General features: G+C 39.3%; 1 protein-coding gene across 17 annotated transcripts in view; it reads left to right on the top strand.

The window, feature by feature from the left end:
• The window catches only part of ANK2 (ankyrin 2), a 585830-nt gene that overhangs the window by 490521 nt on the left and 75537 nt on the right, over positions 1-19772 (top strand). For 14 of the 17 annotated variants that reach the window (XM_024993497.2, XM_024993498.2, XM_024993496.2 and 11 more), the window contains 2 exons: positions 834-932; positions 9518-9590. In XM_024993497.2, the coding sequence (XP_024849265.1) occupies positions 834-932; positions 9518-9590 (172 nt within the window). Of the gene's footprint in view, positions 1-833; positions 933-9517; positions 9591-10796; positions 10851-19772 lie in introns of all 17 variants that reach the window. The other 3 variants (XM_024993485.2, XM_059887683.1, XM_059887682.1) reach the window with 1 other exon arrangement.

Here is a 19772-nt window from a genome sequence, read left to right as displayed (position 1 = left end):
CCACATCCTTCTTAAACCTCCGCACTCGGGGGGAAAGCCCAGGATTTCCAGAAATCAGCATGTGATTTCTGAGAGCGCTGGTCCCAGGAGGGAGCGCAGCGTCCTGACTCAGTCTTCCCTCCCGGGAGGGGGCCCCGGGTTCGGGCTGCGGAAACTGGCTCGGCTTCCAGCTGGCTCTCGGCTGGGAGCGGAGTCCACCCCTCCCGCCCGATCTTCTTAAGGGAGTACGCTTTCCGAGGCCGCTGGCTCCAACGGAGCTCTTTGGGATGTTGAGCCATTGAAATGTAAACTAAGCGGTGCAATTAAACCTACCGAGATCCCCAGTGGCCTGGCCTGGGGCCTCAGTTGCTTGTTTGTGTTCTTTTGCTGCCCGGGGAACTTTTGCACAGCTGTAGCTAAATATGTTGCCGCGTTCCCTGTGGTAACATCTTACCTGCAGCAGATGGCCTGACTTCTGATGAGGACTGAGTGTACTTGATTCTTGAATAGTTTTCTTCGGAGGCCTCCTTCTGGATTCAAAGGTGACTCTCCTAAGCACAGTACAGAATTCGGAGCGCTAGCTCGACAACCTCAGGGTTAAAGCAATCGAGTGCTTCTTATTAGAGCAGGCAGATGCAGCTTGTTGTGTTACCATGGTGACCTGGGCTATAGTTTGAAGAAGTTACAAAGAAGATTCAGATGTAATGGTAAAAACTAGTGATTTTCCTAAGCTGTGCCTTGTTTTGGAAGAAAATGCTGGCTCATGTGGAGCCGCGAGTGAGCTCATTGGCTCACCCCGCCATCCCCCCACCCCGCTCTCACTTGCCTCTCTCTCTCTTTCGCTCGCTCTTCAGAATGGCAACACTGCCTTGGCGATTGCTAAGCGTCTGGGCTACATCTCGGTGGTGGACACCCTGAAGGTTGTAACGGAGGAGGTCACCACCACCACCACGGTAAGTAAAGGGAACCCATCGACTTGGGCTCCGTTGTTGTGGTTTTTAAGCCACATGCATTTTCATTTACAAGATGTTTTGAGCGTTTGAACTTCTTTGTGTGAACAGGTTGTAGAGACTTTGGGCGAACATATTGTAGAGCCTGTGTACCTTGAAGTATGCAGATGTAAACGCATTTACACAGCTCATACAGGGATTTCAGCTTCCTTTTGTCAACGTAAATCCGTATAAAATGTGTGAATGTAATGTTATAACACTTAGCCCTTTTTCTGTGACTGACTTCTTTTTCTCTGGCTCGTCTGCCCTGTTGCTGGAGTTGGGTGTGACACCTACTGCTGGCAAAGTGGTAGGACACTCCACTTTTTATCTCAGCCTGAAGGTCACTCCAGACGCTGGGAAGACCTTGACCCCTTCTTAGCTCAGGACTAGTTCAGATGCATTCGCAGTGAGAACAGTTCATCCTGATTTTCTTCCTATTTCTGAGTATTTTTTTATTCAAAAAGAAAAGTGAGTGTGCTTAGGAGAGAAACCGTGTCTGCATCATGACAGAGTATATATTTAATTTTTTTTTCACTATATGGAATATAAGTGCTGATTCTTTAGGCCAGTGATCATCACTGGCCTTTGCCAGAAACTCTGGAATACTGAAGACCGTGATGGAATCGTTGCTAATGCTCTTGTGCTATTCAGTTGGAGCAGAGCTTAAAGGAGGCCTCCTGAGAGGGAGACTTACAACTAAAAGTGCTCTTCTCTTTGCTTTTATTTATTAACGTTCCTCTTTGAGCGAGAACAACAGCTCTGTAATTTCTCATCGTAAAGTAGAAAAGAAGAGCGACAGCAGATCACTAGCTGTTCCTTAGAGATGAGATGAGATCCAATGAGATCATGAATCAACAAGTAAAAAATTCTGAATGAGGTTCTAATACATGCTCCAAGCTGGGAGTGATGCATATAGTTTGACAACTCTTGATTGTTTTGATAGATGTGAAGGAGAAGAAGAGAATTTTGTTCTTCAGGCTGACAGCAAGTCCCTGCTGACAGACCTTGAAGTAGTTTGACGTGAAGTTTTAAATAGAGTGGAAGGATGATGTATTAATGAACTGCAAGATGCAGACAGAATCTAGATAAGAAAATGGCACTGCTTGTTTCCCCAAGCAAAATCTTTGGCCAGTGTACCACAATATTTTTAAAGATTTAAAGCATAGCATTCATAAATTATATAGGAGAAAAACAAGTCTTGTCACCATCTAGCACCGTCCTGAGTCACTGTATATGGAAGAATCGTGATGCCTTTTTCTTACTGTATGGTTTCTTATACCAGGAGAATCTTCATATTAGGGACCTTTACATATGTCTTTATTTGGAACCTTTGAAACAGTGTGCACATCACAGATAAATGAAACTTTAGGTGGCAAGACTGGCTACACATTTGTTCTAGTCATCTCTCAACTTTATTACCTCTTCCATGTTCTAGGAATCATGTATATACATTTTTATCAAATGGCCACTAGATGGCATCTTTTCGCTATCGTGACCTGCTTTTCTTTCATTTAGTGTTTATTGGATATATAAGGTGTGTTGGATTCCATACTGGGTGCTGAAGAGTCATCAATGGTAAAAACATTATTCCTCCTGACCAATAACTTACAGTATAGGGGGAGTGGAAAATGAGGTTTTAAGTTTTGAAAGAAAATCTTCTTTAATATCAAAACTATAAATTTTACATGTTTCAAAGCGATCTCAGGCTCATAGATATTACTTAGAGTGATACTTTAACCATTCAGAGCTATATTTTGAAAGAGGAGCAATTGCTTTTAAATACTATTGCCACACAAGTTCTCAGATACCTTGTCACAAATCAGACATAGGTCATATCTCCATATGTAGCTCTAGGGGGATGTGAAAACTCCTCAAAGCTCCTCCGTGAGCTTTTTTTCTTGTATCTATTATTCTTTATGCTGTCTCGCTAAAGCATTGCTCCAATAAAAACCACTGTACTTAGCAATCGAATTTCTATGTGAAAAGCCAGCAAATAAATATAAAACATGATAAAATGTTTTAGATTTTAACTGCTTTCAGTACTCAAATAAGAAATCGTCGCCCACATTAACTACACGAGTACCCCCTTTCTCTAAATGGGTGGTTTTACCAGTTACATGTTTTGCTACTGTCCTATCTTTACTTTCTGCTTCTCTTAGAATTGGATTCTTAGAATTATGAGTTTTATTGTTTTATGAGATGGAATTTGGGTCTAAGGATTGAAAATACAAACATTCCTCCTGTGATGTAGGTCTTCTGACTTTATACTCTTTTTCAGAAGAGATTTTCGGTCTTTTTCCACATAATGATGATATTTAAAGCTATGACTATTATTTAGTAAGTTGCGAATATGCCAAACATTGAGGGTAGATGTAGGATTCAAATTTAAGTTGTCAGATTACAAAATCCATATTCTTAATCTTTCTGATATAATTGACCTTGGCTTTGCTAAAAGTAGTTTAATAGGAATTTTCAACTTTTAAAAACTTACATAAATAATGCCCTTTATTGATTTTCATGGGAGGATCATATTCAGTATCATTTTCTAAAGTCTATAGATTCACTAAAAATTATTTGGACTACTCACTGGTGGTAGGCAAATAGTATGAAGCAATTTAATAATATGTAAAATAAACCAAATTAAATTTAATAATTATTACCATTTGAATGTATTAGCTGAGCTACAGCCACACACCTAACATACAAACCTCACATCATTCACTTAGTACCATGTGCCAGTTGAGCAGCCATGTGAGTTCTTTGTCATCAGAGAAAGTCTCCTTAGCTATTCCTCCTTCCAGAGTTCTTCACCCCAAAGTATGAATAAAGTCATTGTGTGGAGAGGAGAGTAAGGTAGCAGTTTGTAAAGGAAAAGTCATTACTTCAGAAATATGTGAGACATTTTGGGATTGCAGTTTGTTTCCTTAACCTTTGCTTTGCTAACTTCATAAGACGCAGCAGGGAATATGAGACAGTTGAGCACTCTCCAGGGATTACAATCATTGTCTGTTTGCCGGAATGGACATCAAAGTGGGAGGGACACATTTCTGGCCACAGAAGCCAACAAGCTCAATCTCCTAATGCAGTTTGGAAGAACTGTGAGATATGACTCATCCTTTTGTTATTGCTTGTGCGTGCTAAGTCACTTCAGTTGTGTCCAACTCTGTGCGACTCTATGGACTGTAACTCGCCGGGCTCCTCTGTCCATGGGATTCTTCAGGCAAAAATACTAGAGGGGGTTGCCATGCCCTTCTCCAGGGGATCTTCCCCACCCAGGAATCAAACCTGGGTCTCCTGCATTGCAGGCAGATTCTTTGCCTTCTGAGCCACTAGGGAGCAGTGGCTCAGATGATTGATCAGCAATCATCAGTTATTTGCATAGTTTTAAAGTGTTGTGTTTTATATTGCATATGATCACTGATATGTAGGGCATACATACTGAATAACCTACTAAAATAAAAATGACATTATATTTATATTAGCATTTAAACATTGGTTCTAAATCTTATATGATACCATGAGTCAGATAAAGTGGGAATCATAGAAATGGCAATGCAATAAATACATGTAATCATTTGACACCTTTTAAGGTGGAGTCAAGAACTCTTCTTTGAATACAGGTCCCTGACTAGAAAGCTAAAAGTTGTTATTCTTGCACAAAGAACATCAATAATACATAGTGTATTGTGGGTGCATGTGTGGTATCCTACAATATCTGTATACATTTATCTGATGTGTTATCTTAAAGAGATAGTCTGTGTACAGAACTTTTTAAAACTTTTAACCCAGAAGACTAGTCTGAATGCAGAACCTTTTTAAACTTTTAGCATATTTTTTCCCAATGTGCTATAATTGTCTCAACCACATGTGAGTAGCAGTTACTTTTGGTAATTCACCTTCATTGAGACTTTCCAACCTTTAATAGAAAAATATTACTTACATAGTACTTAATTATATGCAAGAATTATGTTAACATGTACAGTTGGTATAAAGGTTTAGCTTGTACTGATGGGGGACTGCGTGTGGGCCTTGGAAGGCGGTACACTAGCTAGGGTCGCTCTGCATGCTGCGACTTGCAGAGTCTGTGATACTAAGGGAATGGTTGGCCAGGGGAGGGACCACATGAAGGGCAGTAAAGCACACTTCTTCTTTCCCATGAAACAAACCAGGTATTAGCCCCCATTTATAAAAATACCATGTTAAGGACTCATGTTCTGTTTTCTACATTATGACGTAAGTTGAGTCTGCCAGGTATCACATAGTTGTTTTGCCACAATATATGATTTAACTACATCCTATTAAGCTTATGCTTTGTGCACTACTCATTTTAATTTTAAAGTTGTTTCTAGTCTTGACCATAGAATCTGAGATTCTATAGCAGAAGATGCCTATGATCATTTAATTATATCCTTGTTTTCTGTGGACTATTCAGATGGAGTTGCACAAAACTATATTTATGTTTGGCTAATCAAGTTTTCAAAGGACAGTTCATTTAAAGGGATGGTTTTTTTTTTTTTCATTTCTTTTATCATGAGTCATGAGTACAAGACTTATTATCCATTTAACAAATATTTACTGATGATTTTTTAAAGGTCAGGCACTATGTCATGTAAAAATGCATCCTATATTTACTACTTTGTAAATAGAAGGCATTTTTAACATCTGTGCCAAAAAATATCCATGACTAATATGATCAGTGTGTTACTTTTTCTGTTGCCACATATATTTGCAGATAGTAATTTTAATAGCATGCAGTAACCAAACTAATGCAAAGCTAGTTCCACTGTCACGAGTTCAAAGAAAATACAGTCACATTATCAGCATCTGAAATAGAAACTGAGAATGTTGGGCAAGATAAGTTACCTATTTAAAGTATATTTCCATCAGTTTTTAAATTGAGACACATCCTCTTGTGTAACTGTTTCCAGTGAAGGACAATTACTCTAGAACGTATCTGCAAAAACTGACTTTCTGGTGTAGTTTAATACAGTAGATATCCCTTAACTTTTTAAATCATTTAATTTACACTTAAGACTTATTTTTAAAGTTTCCCCAGCAGTCATAATTTAATAAGATCTCATTGTCTTCTATCTTATATGCTAAATGCAAAAAAAACATCGTTTTTCTGCAACCTATGCACTTTCTTAATACAGGAAAGTGTAACAGGTTGCAAATTGAGTTGCACAATAGACCCACCTGAGGAACTATTTTTAAACACCTGTAATTGGTTCCGCTCTCAAACAATACAGATTTAATTGACTGTGTTGAGACCCAAGCAATAATATGTTTTAAACTTCTCTAATAATTATAATACGCAGCTAGAGTTGAGAATCATTAATATAGAACTTAGATTATCATCTTTTTGTGTTAAATTCATAAATTAATATTATAATTAAATGGTATATTTTTAAAATTTGTTCATTCGTCAAATACTTATTTACCACCTGTTAGTCTCCATAATTTTGGATAGGTGCTTTTGTCATTCCTATAGTGCTTAATTTGTTTTCAGTGAATAAGACATTATGGAACTATTTGAACAACAGAAGCAACATTCTGGAAAGCTGAACTTACTACTCTAGTCTTCAGTGTGCCTTCATCTGGATAACATAAGGCTTTCTCCATTTCTTCCTTTACTTTTCTTCCCCAGAGGAAATCTACGCAGTCATTATGTGAATTTTAAGTGTACTTTGCATAATTTTATGTCATTGATTTATTCCTCTATGTATTTCAGAAGCCCCTACTATGTTTTTGGTTCTGTGGAAACCATGTCTTTAATGACTCACACTCAGGTAGGAGGCGGATGAGGCATATACAGGTGTGTGTGATGTGGTTCACATGATGTTGTAGGAGGGAGTAGTAGCAGATAAACACAGCTAAACAAATACATTCATTGGGGAGGGTCAAGGAGTGTTTCTCCAAGGAAGTTACATCTTACATGAGCCAAGAAAAGAGAAAAAGAACATTTCTTGTAAAGAAAAGGATAAGGGAGGAAAACGGAGGTGTAAGAGAACGTGGCTGCCAACACGGATGCAGGGTTGGGGGAGCGATGTGGTCTCCCTGCCTCTGGCTACATCACCAGGCATTATCAGAGCCAGTTCATCTGACCCCCTGACAACCTAGGCAGTTCATCTGAGAGTAACTTATAGTCAGCCATGCCCCCTCCCACATCCATGGATTTAGCCAACCTCGGATCATGTAGTAATGTAGTATTTACTTTTGGAAAATAGTCTTATGTAAGTAGACCCAGGCAGTTCAAATCTGAATTATTTAGGGATCAAATGTATTAAGTTTTTTCTGAAGAAAATGGGAAACCACTGAAAGGTTGTTCAGTATCATGTTATGATTTAATCACTCCCTCTTAATACAAAGACATTATACCTGTATATTGGCCTTCCCTGGTGGCTCAGACGGTAAAGAATCTACCTGCAATGTGGGAGACCTGGGTTCAGTCCCTGGATTGGGAAGATCCCCTAGAGGAGGGCATAGCAACCCACACCAGTGTTCTTGCCTGGGGAATTCCATGGACAGAGGAGTCTGGTGGGCTACAGTCCTTAGGGTCGCAAAGAGTCAGACATGACTAAGAGATTAAGCACAGCACACATATAGATATATTTTCAAATTAATCAACTGAATTTCCCTATAAATATATTTGAAGTTCTTTACTGCTTTTGGAAAGAAACAAGCTGGTAATGGGATACTAGAGACAAACAAGTCTGGAATATCTATGCAGCAAAGTTTAAAAACCTTGACAACCTATTGACTGTATTTTAGTGTCTTTAGTTGAAGATTATACTCTTTATTCTGAGAGATTAGTATTTGAATGTTCTCATGGCTTTGCCAATTGATGTACTTAATACACTTTCAATACAGAAACAAGAGACAGGGACACAGAAAAAAAGAGCCTCAGCCATCTCTAAGTGATATTTAAAGTTGTGGGATTTGACTTTTTATCTTTAATTTTTAATCACCTTGGTATCCCTGGTGTCTCAACAGTGCCTATCATGGAATAGGCACTCAAAATGTTTCTTGAGTGCCTGAATGACTAAAAAGTTCAGAGAACCTTTGTTTTTAAGACTAATTTAATATCGAATTATTATGATAAGTTATGCTAGCTAATATTTCTTGAACACTATTATATTCTAAACACTGTTCTTAGATCAGATCAGATCAGGTCAGTCGCTCAGTCGTGTCTGACTCTTTGCGACCCCATGAATCGCAGCACGCCAGGCCTCCCTGTCCATCACCAATTCCCGGAGTTCACCCAGACTCACGTCCATCAAGTCAGTGATGCCATCCAGCAATCTCATCCTCTGTCGTCCCCTTCTCCTCTTGCCGCCAATCCCTCCCAGCATCAGAGTCTTTTCCAATGAAAAGACTCTTTTCAACTCTTCGCATGAGGTGGCCAAAGTACTGGAGTTTCAGCTTTAGCATCATTCCTTCCAAAGAAATCCCAGGGCTGATCTCCTTCAGAACGGACTGGTTGGATCTCCTTGCAGTCCAAGGGACTCTCAGGAGTCTTCTCCAACACCACAGTTCAAAAGCATCAATTCTTCGGCGTTCAGCCTTCTTTACAGTCCAACTCTCACATCCATACATGACCACAGGAAAAACCATAGCCTTGACTAGATGAACCTTTGTTGGCAAACTAATGTCTCTGCTTTTGAATATGCTATCTAGGTTGGTCATAACTTTCCTTCCAAGGAGTAAGTGTCTTTTAATTTCATGGCTGCAGTCACCATCTGTAGTGATTTTGGAGCTCTTCTATATATTATTTCATCAATCTTCATAACAGTTTTAGGATGTAGTGTTATTGTTCCCATTTTATAAACAAGGGGATTAAGGCATGGAAAAATAGAGGACTTGCTAAGGCCTCATAGCTGATAAGTGATGAAGTTAGAATCTGAACTTAGGCAGCCAGACTCCAGAGAGTGGTCTCATAACCTTACCTGGTCCATCAGGGCTGGAAGGCAGAGAATTTGGCAGCTCTGGGGTGCTATTATGGAGGGCAGCCACTAAGCAGCAAGCCAGAATTGTAGCCCAGTAAAAGACTACAAGGATGATTGACTGTCCACTGTTGATCTTCTGGTCCAGAACAGATGCATCACATTTTCTGCCCAAGTCTGTCACATTGCTTACAACTTCTAACCAATGGTTTTGTTTGTAATAGATTGCCTGTGTTCACTGCTGCTTTTTAAAGATTGTCTAGACACATAACTTAGTCCATTTTAGGGAAGCCCTGAAAACACGAATCTGCTTTCTCCACATGGCTTCTAATGCCATTGCTGAAGAATGTGTTTTGCAAATGGGAACTCAAAATGATGAACTTTCTCTTAACAACTTCACTGGAGTAAATGGTCATTTATCTTCAGAAAGAACAAAGGAACTTCCGTAAAGGAGAATAAGAGACTAAGCTTCCAGAATGTCCACATGGAGAAGATGGCGTGCTCAGGGCCTGATCACTTGCTGATGCTACTGACTGTGTTCTCCTCTGTGATTCTTTTAATCCTTTGTTTTAAGTTGAACAGTAATGATTTTTCTTTTTCCAGACTATCACTGAAAAACACAAGCTAAATGTTCCTGAGACCATGACTGAGGTTCTTGATGTTTCTGATGAAGAGGGTAAGACTTTTATTCAATCTTCTATGACATCTGTCATGATCTTACATGAAGGAAATCATCTTTTTTTTCAGGGACTAAGCTGGTACAGTGGGTTTAGATGACAACATCTTAGCACTTAAAGTCACTTTTTCACCTTTGTTTCAGTACATTTACTTTTTCAATTTGGGGGGGAGGGAGGATTCTGTTAATGTATTTTCAACTGATATTATCTTTAATGACTTAGTAAGTAACAGGACTGGGAAAAGGGAAAGAAACTGGAAATTGACCATCTGTTAAAATATCTACCTGATAATACAATTGTTGTTAGTATATTTTAACTATGCTAAAATATGTTTTTTATTAAAATGCCTGAAAGCAAAAGAACTTAAAGCATGTTTTATTGAGGGTATGTTGAGAAATATCTGCTTTCTAATTGGTTCAGTCACACAGAATCGACTTTAAATCCAGAGGAAAAGAGCCTTAGAGAAGGTTAAAAATAGCACAGCAGTAAGTCATACAAATTAAATCTGAGATTTGATTCTTTAAGTCGGAAAATGTGCCTGCTATAGTTTTAAAGTTGATAAAAATTACCTAAGCCAGTGGATTTCAAAATTCTGAGAAGCTCTATGAGGAGCACTAGGGACTCGGGTGGGTACGAGGCATTATGCTTGAGGTCCAGCCAGCAGGTTTCCACTACTGTACTTCTCTAGAGTAGCTGACTTTTCTTGAACAAAAAGAAAAACCTAAAAAATTCATGAATGAATAAAGTGAATAACCAAGTTTCAGGCATACATGTTTGAAAAATATGTGTACATATGTATGCACATAACAAGTGTATGTGTTTGAAAAACTATTGCCATACTGGCCCTAGTAGTAGGCCCCATGCTAATTGCTTTTATGGAGAAATGTTAAAGATATTTCTTTAGGTTCTTCACAATAAAATCATAAGGTCAGACTTTCCATTGAGATCCCCTCATTTGAAACCAATTCATTAATTCACTTATCAGTGACAGACATTGAGTTGTCTCAACTTTTGTAAGAACTTATGATAAGAACAAACAAATGTTGGGTCAAATTAAAAGATGTTGCCAAAAATAATGGTTCCAGGTATTTATTATGATAATTTTGTGTTCCATCCTAATACTTGCCAATTTTCTGAATTTGTATTTGCACACTATATTTTGCTTTGTGTGATCATCTTTCTTATCTTCACTTACATGTTAACAGCTTTTAAACAGTTTGGTGACCACTTTATTGATGGGGAAGTTCTTAGTGATTCAGGTACCTTTTGAGGAAATTGTTGGAGTGAAAGCCTGTCTTTGCTTTTAATTTTTCTTAACTGGCTAGAAGCAACTTGCTTCATATTTACATCTGGGTGCCTAATACTCATCTGTTTTTGATTTTGTTTTATATAGCACGTGTAATATGAGTGGAATTGTTTACATGTGTATTTGAGTGTGTGGATTGTATTAACTTGGAAATTTAATGCCATGAATTGCTTATACTATAATATTAATGATTTGAAACTATTATTGAGACCTATTAACTAATTACATTATCTAATGACACTATAGAAATATTTGTAGAAATTAATATTTCTTCTTAGAATACAAATTTAGAGAAAAATTAATTTTTGATAAGTTGACATTGAATTAGCATGAACATATTAACTTCATTAGACTGCTTGAATATGTAGTCATACCATTCTTGGATAAAGCTACGTTTTAGATGTAGTTAAAAATAGGTTAGTAATTATAATCTAATTTTTTTAATTACCTAGGAATAAAGTAATCTTTAAAAATTTAGGGGAGACTTTGGCATATAGGGGAAAATGAATAATATAAAATATCTTCTCTATCAAGAAGACTCCAAAATACATGTGGTACCACTTTAAGGAAACCTATTACATGAAAATCTAAATTTATAAATGAGATAAATTAGGTAGTGATTATTTAATTTAAAAATAGTTATTTATTTCTAAAATATTTGATAAAGAATTCCAATAGCTAATGCTTCCAAAGTATGTACTGAGGTTTTAGAAATTTCATTTGTATGAAACAACCTCTTGAACCTACACATTGCATAACATAAGGTCTAGTTATAGCATCTTATATACTTTTGTTAAAAGTGTTACATGTTAAAAGTTGTTAGTGATAAGAACTCTTGAAGGAATATTGGTGAATGATCAAGAATATCTTTCATGGTGAGAGAGGAAGCTTTCTGTGGCTTCCTGCGTGCTAAGTTGCTTCAGTCGTGTCTGACTCTTTGTGACCCCATGGACTGCATCCCACCAGGCTTCTCCGTCCAGGAGATTCTCCAGGCACGAATGCTGGAGTGCGTCGCCATTCCCTTCTCCAGGGGATCTTCCCGACCCAGGAATCAAACCTGAGTCTCCTGCATCTCTTGCATCGCAGGCAGATTCTTCACCGTTAGTGCCACCAGAGAGCATTTTTCCCTACTAAGAAATTCAAGTTGAATAATTTTCTTGTGTAGAATGTAGCTAAGTATTGTGAAGTAACATTTTAGTACAATTAGTATAAAAGAGTTTGACTAGTTGACATTGCCAATCCTTTAATTTTTTGTGAGTTTAAAATGTTTTCTTGGAACCTACCATCATTTATATGGGTGAAGTACAGCGGCATGTATTTGGACAGTATTAGCTAATCCCTGTTTTCTTTACAACTCTACCATTTTAATAACAGTCTGTGTATCAATACTCAGGAGTATTCAAGCCAAGTATAGATGTCCTAACAGCCTAACTTGCAATAGTGAAGAAATCAGAATTTTCCATTCAAGAATCCAATCTACAGATGGTGAAAGTCATGTTATTGTGTGTAAGCTCTATGACCGGTACCATGGCAGAATCAAAGATGAACATATATGGAGATGCAATGTATAAACTCATGAAGCATAACTGAAGGCACTATGTCATCCGCTTGTCATATCTGCCTGGGAACATCACGAGCAGGACCCAGCACAGTCGCATGGACTTGCTCAGAGCTGAGAGCTGAGTAGGAGGGTGGCGCAGGTTTTAGGGCGTGGAAAAGGAACAGGATGGAAGGTCCTGAGATAGGAAAGTACAAGAGGGGGACACAGAGAGGCAAATAATCTAGCCAGTGTGGCTGATGCGTTAAGACATACAGATCTCGCTGTGGAAAGCAGACATCTGAGGGAGGAGAAAGCAGTAAGCATCTCGGTGCCAGGTGCGTTATCGCATCCCCAAAGCATCCGTACGAGATCAACTGTGGATTTCCCCTCATTTTTTTTTTTCAGGTGAGAAAGACTCACCTAAGTGTGAGGAAGCTAAGGCTTAAACATACTCAGTAGTTTGTTCAGTGACACAGAGCTACTAAGTGGTAGATGTGGAATCTAAACCCACTTGGAAAGCTGCTGTAATAGCTCAGTCAGGATGTAAAGTAAGTCGGATGGCAGAGAAATGGGAGAAGAAGAGAAATGGGAATTCAGTCTAAGAATATTCTACTGTGCAGACTAAAACCAAGCTGTCAGTGTAATCCTTTACATCTTCATAGGATTGTGAGCTGCTTCCTACCTTTGTTGACTCAGCTCCCCAGCCGTAAATTATATGATGGGGCTCTGGGATTATAACACCTGTGTAACTAAATTACTTGTGGAAATGTGACCCACGTATCCCTTATACTCAGGGATTTGTGAGCGGGAGGTTTGTACAAACTTCTCCACTAGTTCTCTGGGATGATGTGTCCTGATAATCAAGAGAAATCCAGAGTGGCTGAGCGTTGGGATGAAATACAGAGGCGCATCTCTCTTTGCCTTTTGACCTACTTCCACTGTGGACACTTGACCCTAGGATGGCACCGCCCCCAGATTTCAGCTCTTTACACACTTAACTGCAGAAGTGCTAAGTGGTCTTGAGAGGGAGAGACCTCAGGAACATTTCAGAGAACCTCCTTCTTCCTGGCAGTGTGAAGAGCTGTCAGGAGGAAGAATCCTGGGCCCTTCCCACTGTACGTATGTATCTGTTCCCATTCTCTTGTGATCTGCACCCTGTAGAGACTGGCTGTGGTTCTAGCTCTGAGGACTCTTTAGTTTCCAGATATTAAAACAGGAAACTTTGAAAGCAAGCAATACATTAATGTTATACAATTAGTAGAAAGGGTTTTCATGAAGTTGTTTGGAATAATTGGAGAATACAATGAAAAACAAATTAACTCCTAAAACCTGAAAGTTAGAATTCTGTTGCTGCTGCTGCTACTAAGTCGCTTCAGTCGTGTCCGACTCTGTGCAACCCCATAGACGGCAGCCCACCAGGCTCCCCCGTCCCTGGGATTCTCCAGGCAAGAACACTGGAGTGGGTTGCCATTTTCTTCTCCAATGCATGAAAGTGAAAAGTGAAAGTGAAGTTGCTTAGTCGTGTCCGACCCTCAGCAACCCCATGGACTGCAGCCTACCAGGCTCCTCCATCCATGGGATTTTCCAGGCAAGAGTACTGGAGTGGGGTGCCATTGCCTTCTCCGAGAATTCTGTTAAGTAAGTACATATGTAATGTCAGGGAAGGGGTTGTTCAAATATAAGAAACAGAAAGGAAGTTCACTTTAGGTTTGTTATGACGCAAAAAATAAAAAGGGTTTGCTTTTTGTTTATTTGTTTTACAACAAATAAGGAAGTTGATAAAACAGAGAATGCTGGGGTATAACCACTCTGTCATAAACTCTTTCCAAGCCAGTAGAACTAACAAATAAGGGTTAAGTATTTAAATTCAGAATCTTATTTGAAAGTAGTCCTGTATCCCTTTTCCCCGCCTTGGCTCAGGTAGGGAAGTAGTTGTACTGTGTGTTCACGTAGGGAATTTGCAGAGAGAAGCAGATGGATAGAGAGGAAGGTGGGGAAGAAGATGAGTCGGGGGTCACCGTGCTGAACCTGAGACGCTTATAGCAAGTTGAGGTGGGGCAGCCCTGGAAACATTTGAATCTGTGTGTTGAGTTTGTGAGAGAGGTTTGGGATGGATGCAGAAAGTGTGTGAGCAAAATATAGGTGATCTTTGACGTTTTAAAAATACATGATTATGTATCAAATAAGAAGAAAGTTTGGAAGGGAAGTATCAACATTTAAGGAGAGTGGAGACTGGAAAGAAAGACTCCGATGGAAGGGGGAAGACCAGGGAGGGTTTACATCTGAGAAATTAAGAAGGGTAGTTTTGCAAAGAAGTCACCTCTTGGCCACTGATTAATTTGTAAAAACAGAAAGCCTCTGTTTGTGAAAGGAAAAGGACTCAGAGTATGAAATAAAGAAGGCCTAAGAGTTGGAGGAAGAGGTTACTGTATTTCAAAGAGGGCAGAAACATGGATGTTTCTGAGGAAAGAAGGGGCTGGCAGAGAAGCAGAGGTCGAAGATAAAGGATCTAGCAGACAAGGAGTTTAGGAAGATGAAAGAAGATGAGGGTTTAAAGGCCGGGATAGGCTTGCCTTGGACTGTAGAAGTCATCTTACTTACCATGTTGAAAGGCAAGAATATGATTGTCTTATTTATAATAAGACATTTAAATAATAATATTTAAAGCATTAGCTCTATCATGTTTTCCCCAGACTTATTTTTCATTAATTTCTATAGACATTTCTGCTTCCCATCCCACACTGCAGACACTATCAAATAGCATGGTTTATGCACACATGTCCTGGGAGAGGAGTTTCATGGCGAGAATAGTACCTAAGTACATACCTTTCCAGGTAATTCCAACATTGGGTTAGCATCTGGCCAGTGACACTAGCATGTTGGGATTCTGCATCTTTGACCATTTCTCTCTGAGACGTAAGTGTTCCCTGGTGGCTCAAATGGTCAAGAGTCTATCTGCAATGCAGGAGACCTGGGTTTGATCCCTGGGTCAGGAAGATTCCCTGGAGAAGGGAATCATAACCCACTTGAGTATTCTCTTTTTTATTATTTTATTTAAAATTTTTATTTTATATTGGAGTATAGCCAGTTAGCAATGTTGTAATAATTTCAGGTGGGCAGCAAAGGGACTCAGCCATATATGAAAGTGAAAGTCAAAGTTGCTCAGTCATGTCTGACTCTTTGCAACACCATGGAATTCTGAACAGTCCATGGAATTCTCCAGGCCAGAATACTGGAGTGGGTAGCCTTTCTCTTCTCCAGGGGATCTTCTCAACCCAGGGATTGAACCCAGGTTTCCAGCATTGCAGGCAGATCCTTTACCAATTGAGCTATCAGGGAAGCCCACCAGCCACACACATACATATACATTCTTTCCCAAACTCCCCTCCCATCCAGACTGCCACCTAATGTTGAGCAGAGTTCCATGTGCTATATTGTAGGACCTCCACTCCAGTATTCTTGCCTGGAGAATTCCGTGGCTAGAGGAGCCAGGTGGGCTACAGAACATGGGGTCACAAAGAGTTGAGTTGGACGCGACTGAGCAACTCTGAAACATAATCGAGCATCAGGATAGACACAAGGCCACCATAGGGGTCTCTGAACCCTTGAACTTCACATTTGGTAATACAAAGCCTAGGAGGCAATTTTTTTAATGTAGCAGCTGTCTTAGGCAGATAGCATTGTAATAAAATCATCAAAATGCAGAAATGTGGGAGAATGTAAAGGACATCCACTCTCTCATGAACTCAGTGAAATAAGGGCTTTTTCACTTGTGCATTGACTTATCACCACAGTCACTCAGTTTGATATATTTGATAAAACTGTCCTCTTCCAGTTGCTTTCTTTCTGTCTTTTAATATGACTACATGCACAGGAGGGGAAGGCTAAGTTCATTTGCATCTTGTACAAGGTAAAACTGCTGACACTAGGCCTTGCTTCTCCAGACTGGGAGTGAGTCCGGCTGAGTGGACTCAGTGACATTCTCTTCTCTTTCCTTCACCACGTAAACCTTCTGTCCACTTAGGGATGACAAGAGGGGAAGAAAAAGGGGAGGAATAAGACAGAGAACCTGAAGTGTAAGCCCTACTTTTTATTAAGGAATTGTGAGTAATTTGGGGGCTTTCTTGGTGGTTCAGGTGATAAGGAATTTGCCTGCAATGCAAGGAGACCTAGGTTTGATCCCTGGGTCAGGAAGATCCCCTGGAGAAGGGAATGGCAACCCACTCCAGTATTATTGCCTGGATAATTGCATGGACAGAGGAACCTGGTGGGCTACAGTCCATGGGGTCGCAAGGAGTTGGACCTGACTGAGCGGCTAATGCTTTCACTTGTGAGTAATTTCAAGAAGAAATTGAAGCTCATTGTGACTTGTCTTTGTTCTCTGTAACCATCTTGGTTGCTAAGAGACTGGTGAGAGCTGACAGATTATGAGAAGCAAGATGAAATGTAAAAGCCTGTTGACTCTGGGGATGGGTAGGATGCCTCAGTCTGGGTGAAATTAGGAATTTGACGCTAGAAGGCAAAGCTCAACTATTTGATTGCTGGAGCTTAGAGGAGGGTTGGGGTAGTAGAGTGGGGGATAGAGCAAGAATGAGAGAGTACATTCAAGCACTTTTGGGTTTTAAATAGTTCTGTAGGCCTTTTGCTCAAGGGATCCATGAAGTATAGCTTGTTTTATATGTAACCGTGAATTCAGCCATTCCCTCTACTTTTTCATAAATAAGACTTAGTTTTCTCAAAGGTTAACAAAACTTGCATTTTCTTTCTGAAATAATTTAGGCTTATATCCAATCAATACTTGTGTTTTAATAAGCCAAGTCTTAGAATTGTCTTAGAACTTTTTGTCTCCCAGAAATAAACCAAGGGGGAATCCCAACTTATTTGACTCATAAAAATACTCCTGTGTAAAGACTTACCAGTTATACAAGAGGGAGAAATAGTGGAAAGTCCCACAAGTCCTGTAATAAAATGTCCAAGCTTCCTGATCTCATTGCTGTGTTCAGAGACCGACTTTCTTCGTAGATTCTTCCCATTGCTCGCCAACATGAACACTGACTAATGCTAAGTCATTCTACTTAGTATTCTCTCAGTAAGTAATGCATGTTACTCTTATATTCATACTGTTTTTGCTGCCCTCCATGACCCCTCACACACCAGCCTCTCCTTAAAATACACTCATCTCTGCCAATCACACAACCCACTCCAGTACTCTTGCCTGGAGTCTGACACGACTGAGTGACTTCACTTTCACTTTTCACTTTCATGCATTGGAGAAGGAAATGGCAACCCACTCCAGTGTTCTTGCCTGGAGAATCCCAGGGACGGCGGGGCCTGGTGGGCTGCCGTCTGTGGGGTCGCACAGAGTCAGACACGACTGAAGCAACTTTGAAGCAGCAGCTGCTGCCTATCACAGTTGCCCCCAAGCAGTTGACCAGCTCCCATTCCTTCTTCAGCGATTCCTTTTGCAGCTTCCCTGGAATTTCCTAGGACTACTGCAGCAAATCACCACAGATTTATTCCCTCACAGGTCTGGAGGCTGGAAGTCCATGGTGGGACCATGCTCACCTCCGAGAGCTGTAGGGAAGAACTCTTGATCACTTCTTCCAGCCTCGGTGCCTGTCAGCAGCCCTTGGTGTTCCTTGGCTTATAGACACATCTCTTTAACATCTGCATTCCCATGGCATTCTCCTCTGAGTCTATTTGTGTCCTTCTCTCTCTCTCGTGAAAACACTTTTTTTGAAATGATCGTGTATGATCTCATCTAAATCCTTCTTTTACATCTAGAAGGACCTTGACTCCACATAAGACCACATCCTGGGGCTCCAAGTTGACAAAATGAAATTTTGGGGGGACACTGCTCAGCCCACTGCACTACAAGAGATCTCCCTCCTTTGGCCTTTTTGGTCCTTAAAGTTAACTAGCATCATGCATTTCACGCGCATCTGTATTGTTATTTATCTGTGGGTTGCTGCTGTTGCTGCATCTGATTTTGTGAGAGAACACTTTGAAGAAGAGATTATATACAAGATTTGAGGGGGAACCAGTTTAACAAAATTAATTTTAAAAATTTACTCATGTTTTCATTAGAGTTACCAGATTTATGAACTGTTTAAGCAGTGCAATTACATTTTTCTTTATATATTTTCAAAAATTATTTTGCATAAAAGTTTAGCTTATATTTCAGAGTGTCAACACTTTGACCATTTTGTATTAACAAAAATAATACCTAGTAATATTATATCCTAGAACTCTATAATATGTCCTTATGTATTATTTAATTCAGATCCCCGGCATGTGAGATAGATTATTAGTATCACTCTCATGGGAAGATTAACTGGCCAGTAAGTAGCAGAATTAGAATTTTAAACCAGGTCTATCTGATTTTAAAGACTCAACTTTTAATTACTATTCTGGGTAGCCTCACTCAACTAAAACTAAATAAAAATATAATTATTTCACTGAGGAAAAATAAAAAGTAATTTTAATGATGAGACTTGTAACTGCCAAATATTAAGTGTAATGATTCTGAGAAAAACCTCCAGTGGTGAATAAATTGCATTTCTATTCACTGGAAGATCTTTTGTTCAAGCTGTCTTTGGCTTTAAGTAATTTAGAAAGCTAATAATCTTTTGATTATGGGCTCTTCTGATCATGTATACAGGGAAGTGATGAAATGCTGAAGACATGCTTTTATGGTTCTTTGATGCTGTGTCTTTATAAATAACTTAGTGCTGACTTGAAATAGTTATTTTAAACAGAAGAAATTAAAATAATGTTTAACTTATAAAAATGAAGTACATTCCTTCAAGTTTTCCCTTACATAGGTTTTCAGGCTTTGTGTGATTAGTACCCTTCAAGGATCTTCAAAAATAGTTTCTCTTAGCTAAATTATTCCCCCATTCTAGCACATTAATGGTATAGAGAGCATTTGTGTGAATGAGGTATCATTTATTGAATTTCCTGAAATCTGTATTTTTGACAGCATTCTATTCCAGTGCATGGGCAGGGAATGTGCTCTCGCCATCTGTGCTTCCAAATGACAACTACAACACTTAGTCATCGCTTTCTGCCACTGCTTTGTTACTTAGCTCACTTTTTCCCTGGTACTTCACCTTTGGGAAGCCATCCCAAAGCATCCTTACTAAGCTCTGTAATGTTTTTAAAATTAAATCCCTGATTGTTTATTAAAATGTCACAATCTGCCCACTTCGTTCTAGTGTTCCTTTCCTAATGTGCGTATTTTGCTAATATCTGTATATAAGCCGTATTAACTCCATTTAGTACACTTCTTCTTTGTTTTAGAGCCATAGATATTTCTTAGCATGTTGTTGATTA

This window comes from Bos taurus, chromosome 6 (assembly GCF_002263795.3).
Source record: "Bos taurus isolate L1 Dominette 01449 registration number 42190680 breed Hereford chromosome 6, ARS-UCD2.0, whole genome shotgun sequence".
NCBI lineage: Eukaryota > Metazoa > Chordata > Mammalia > Artiodactyla > Bovidae > Bos > Bos taurus.
This window is presented reverse-complemented; position numbering and strand designations above follow the sequence as displayed.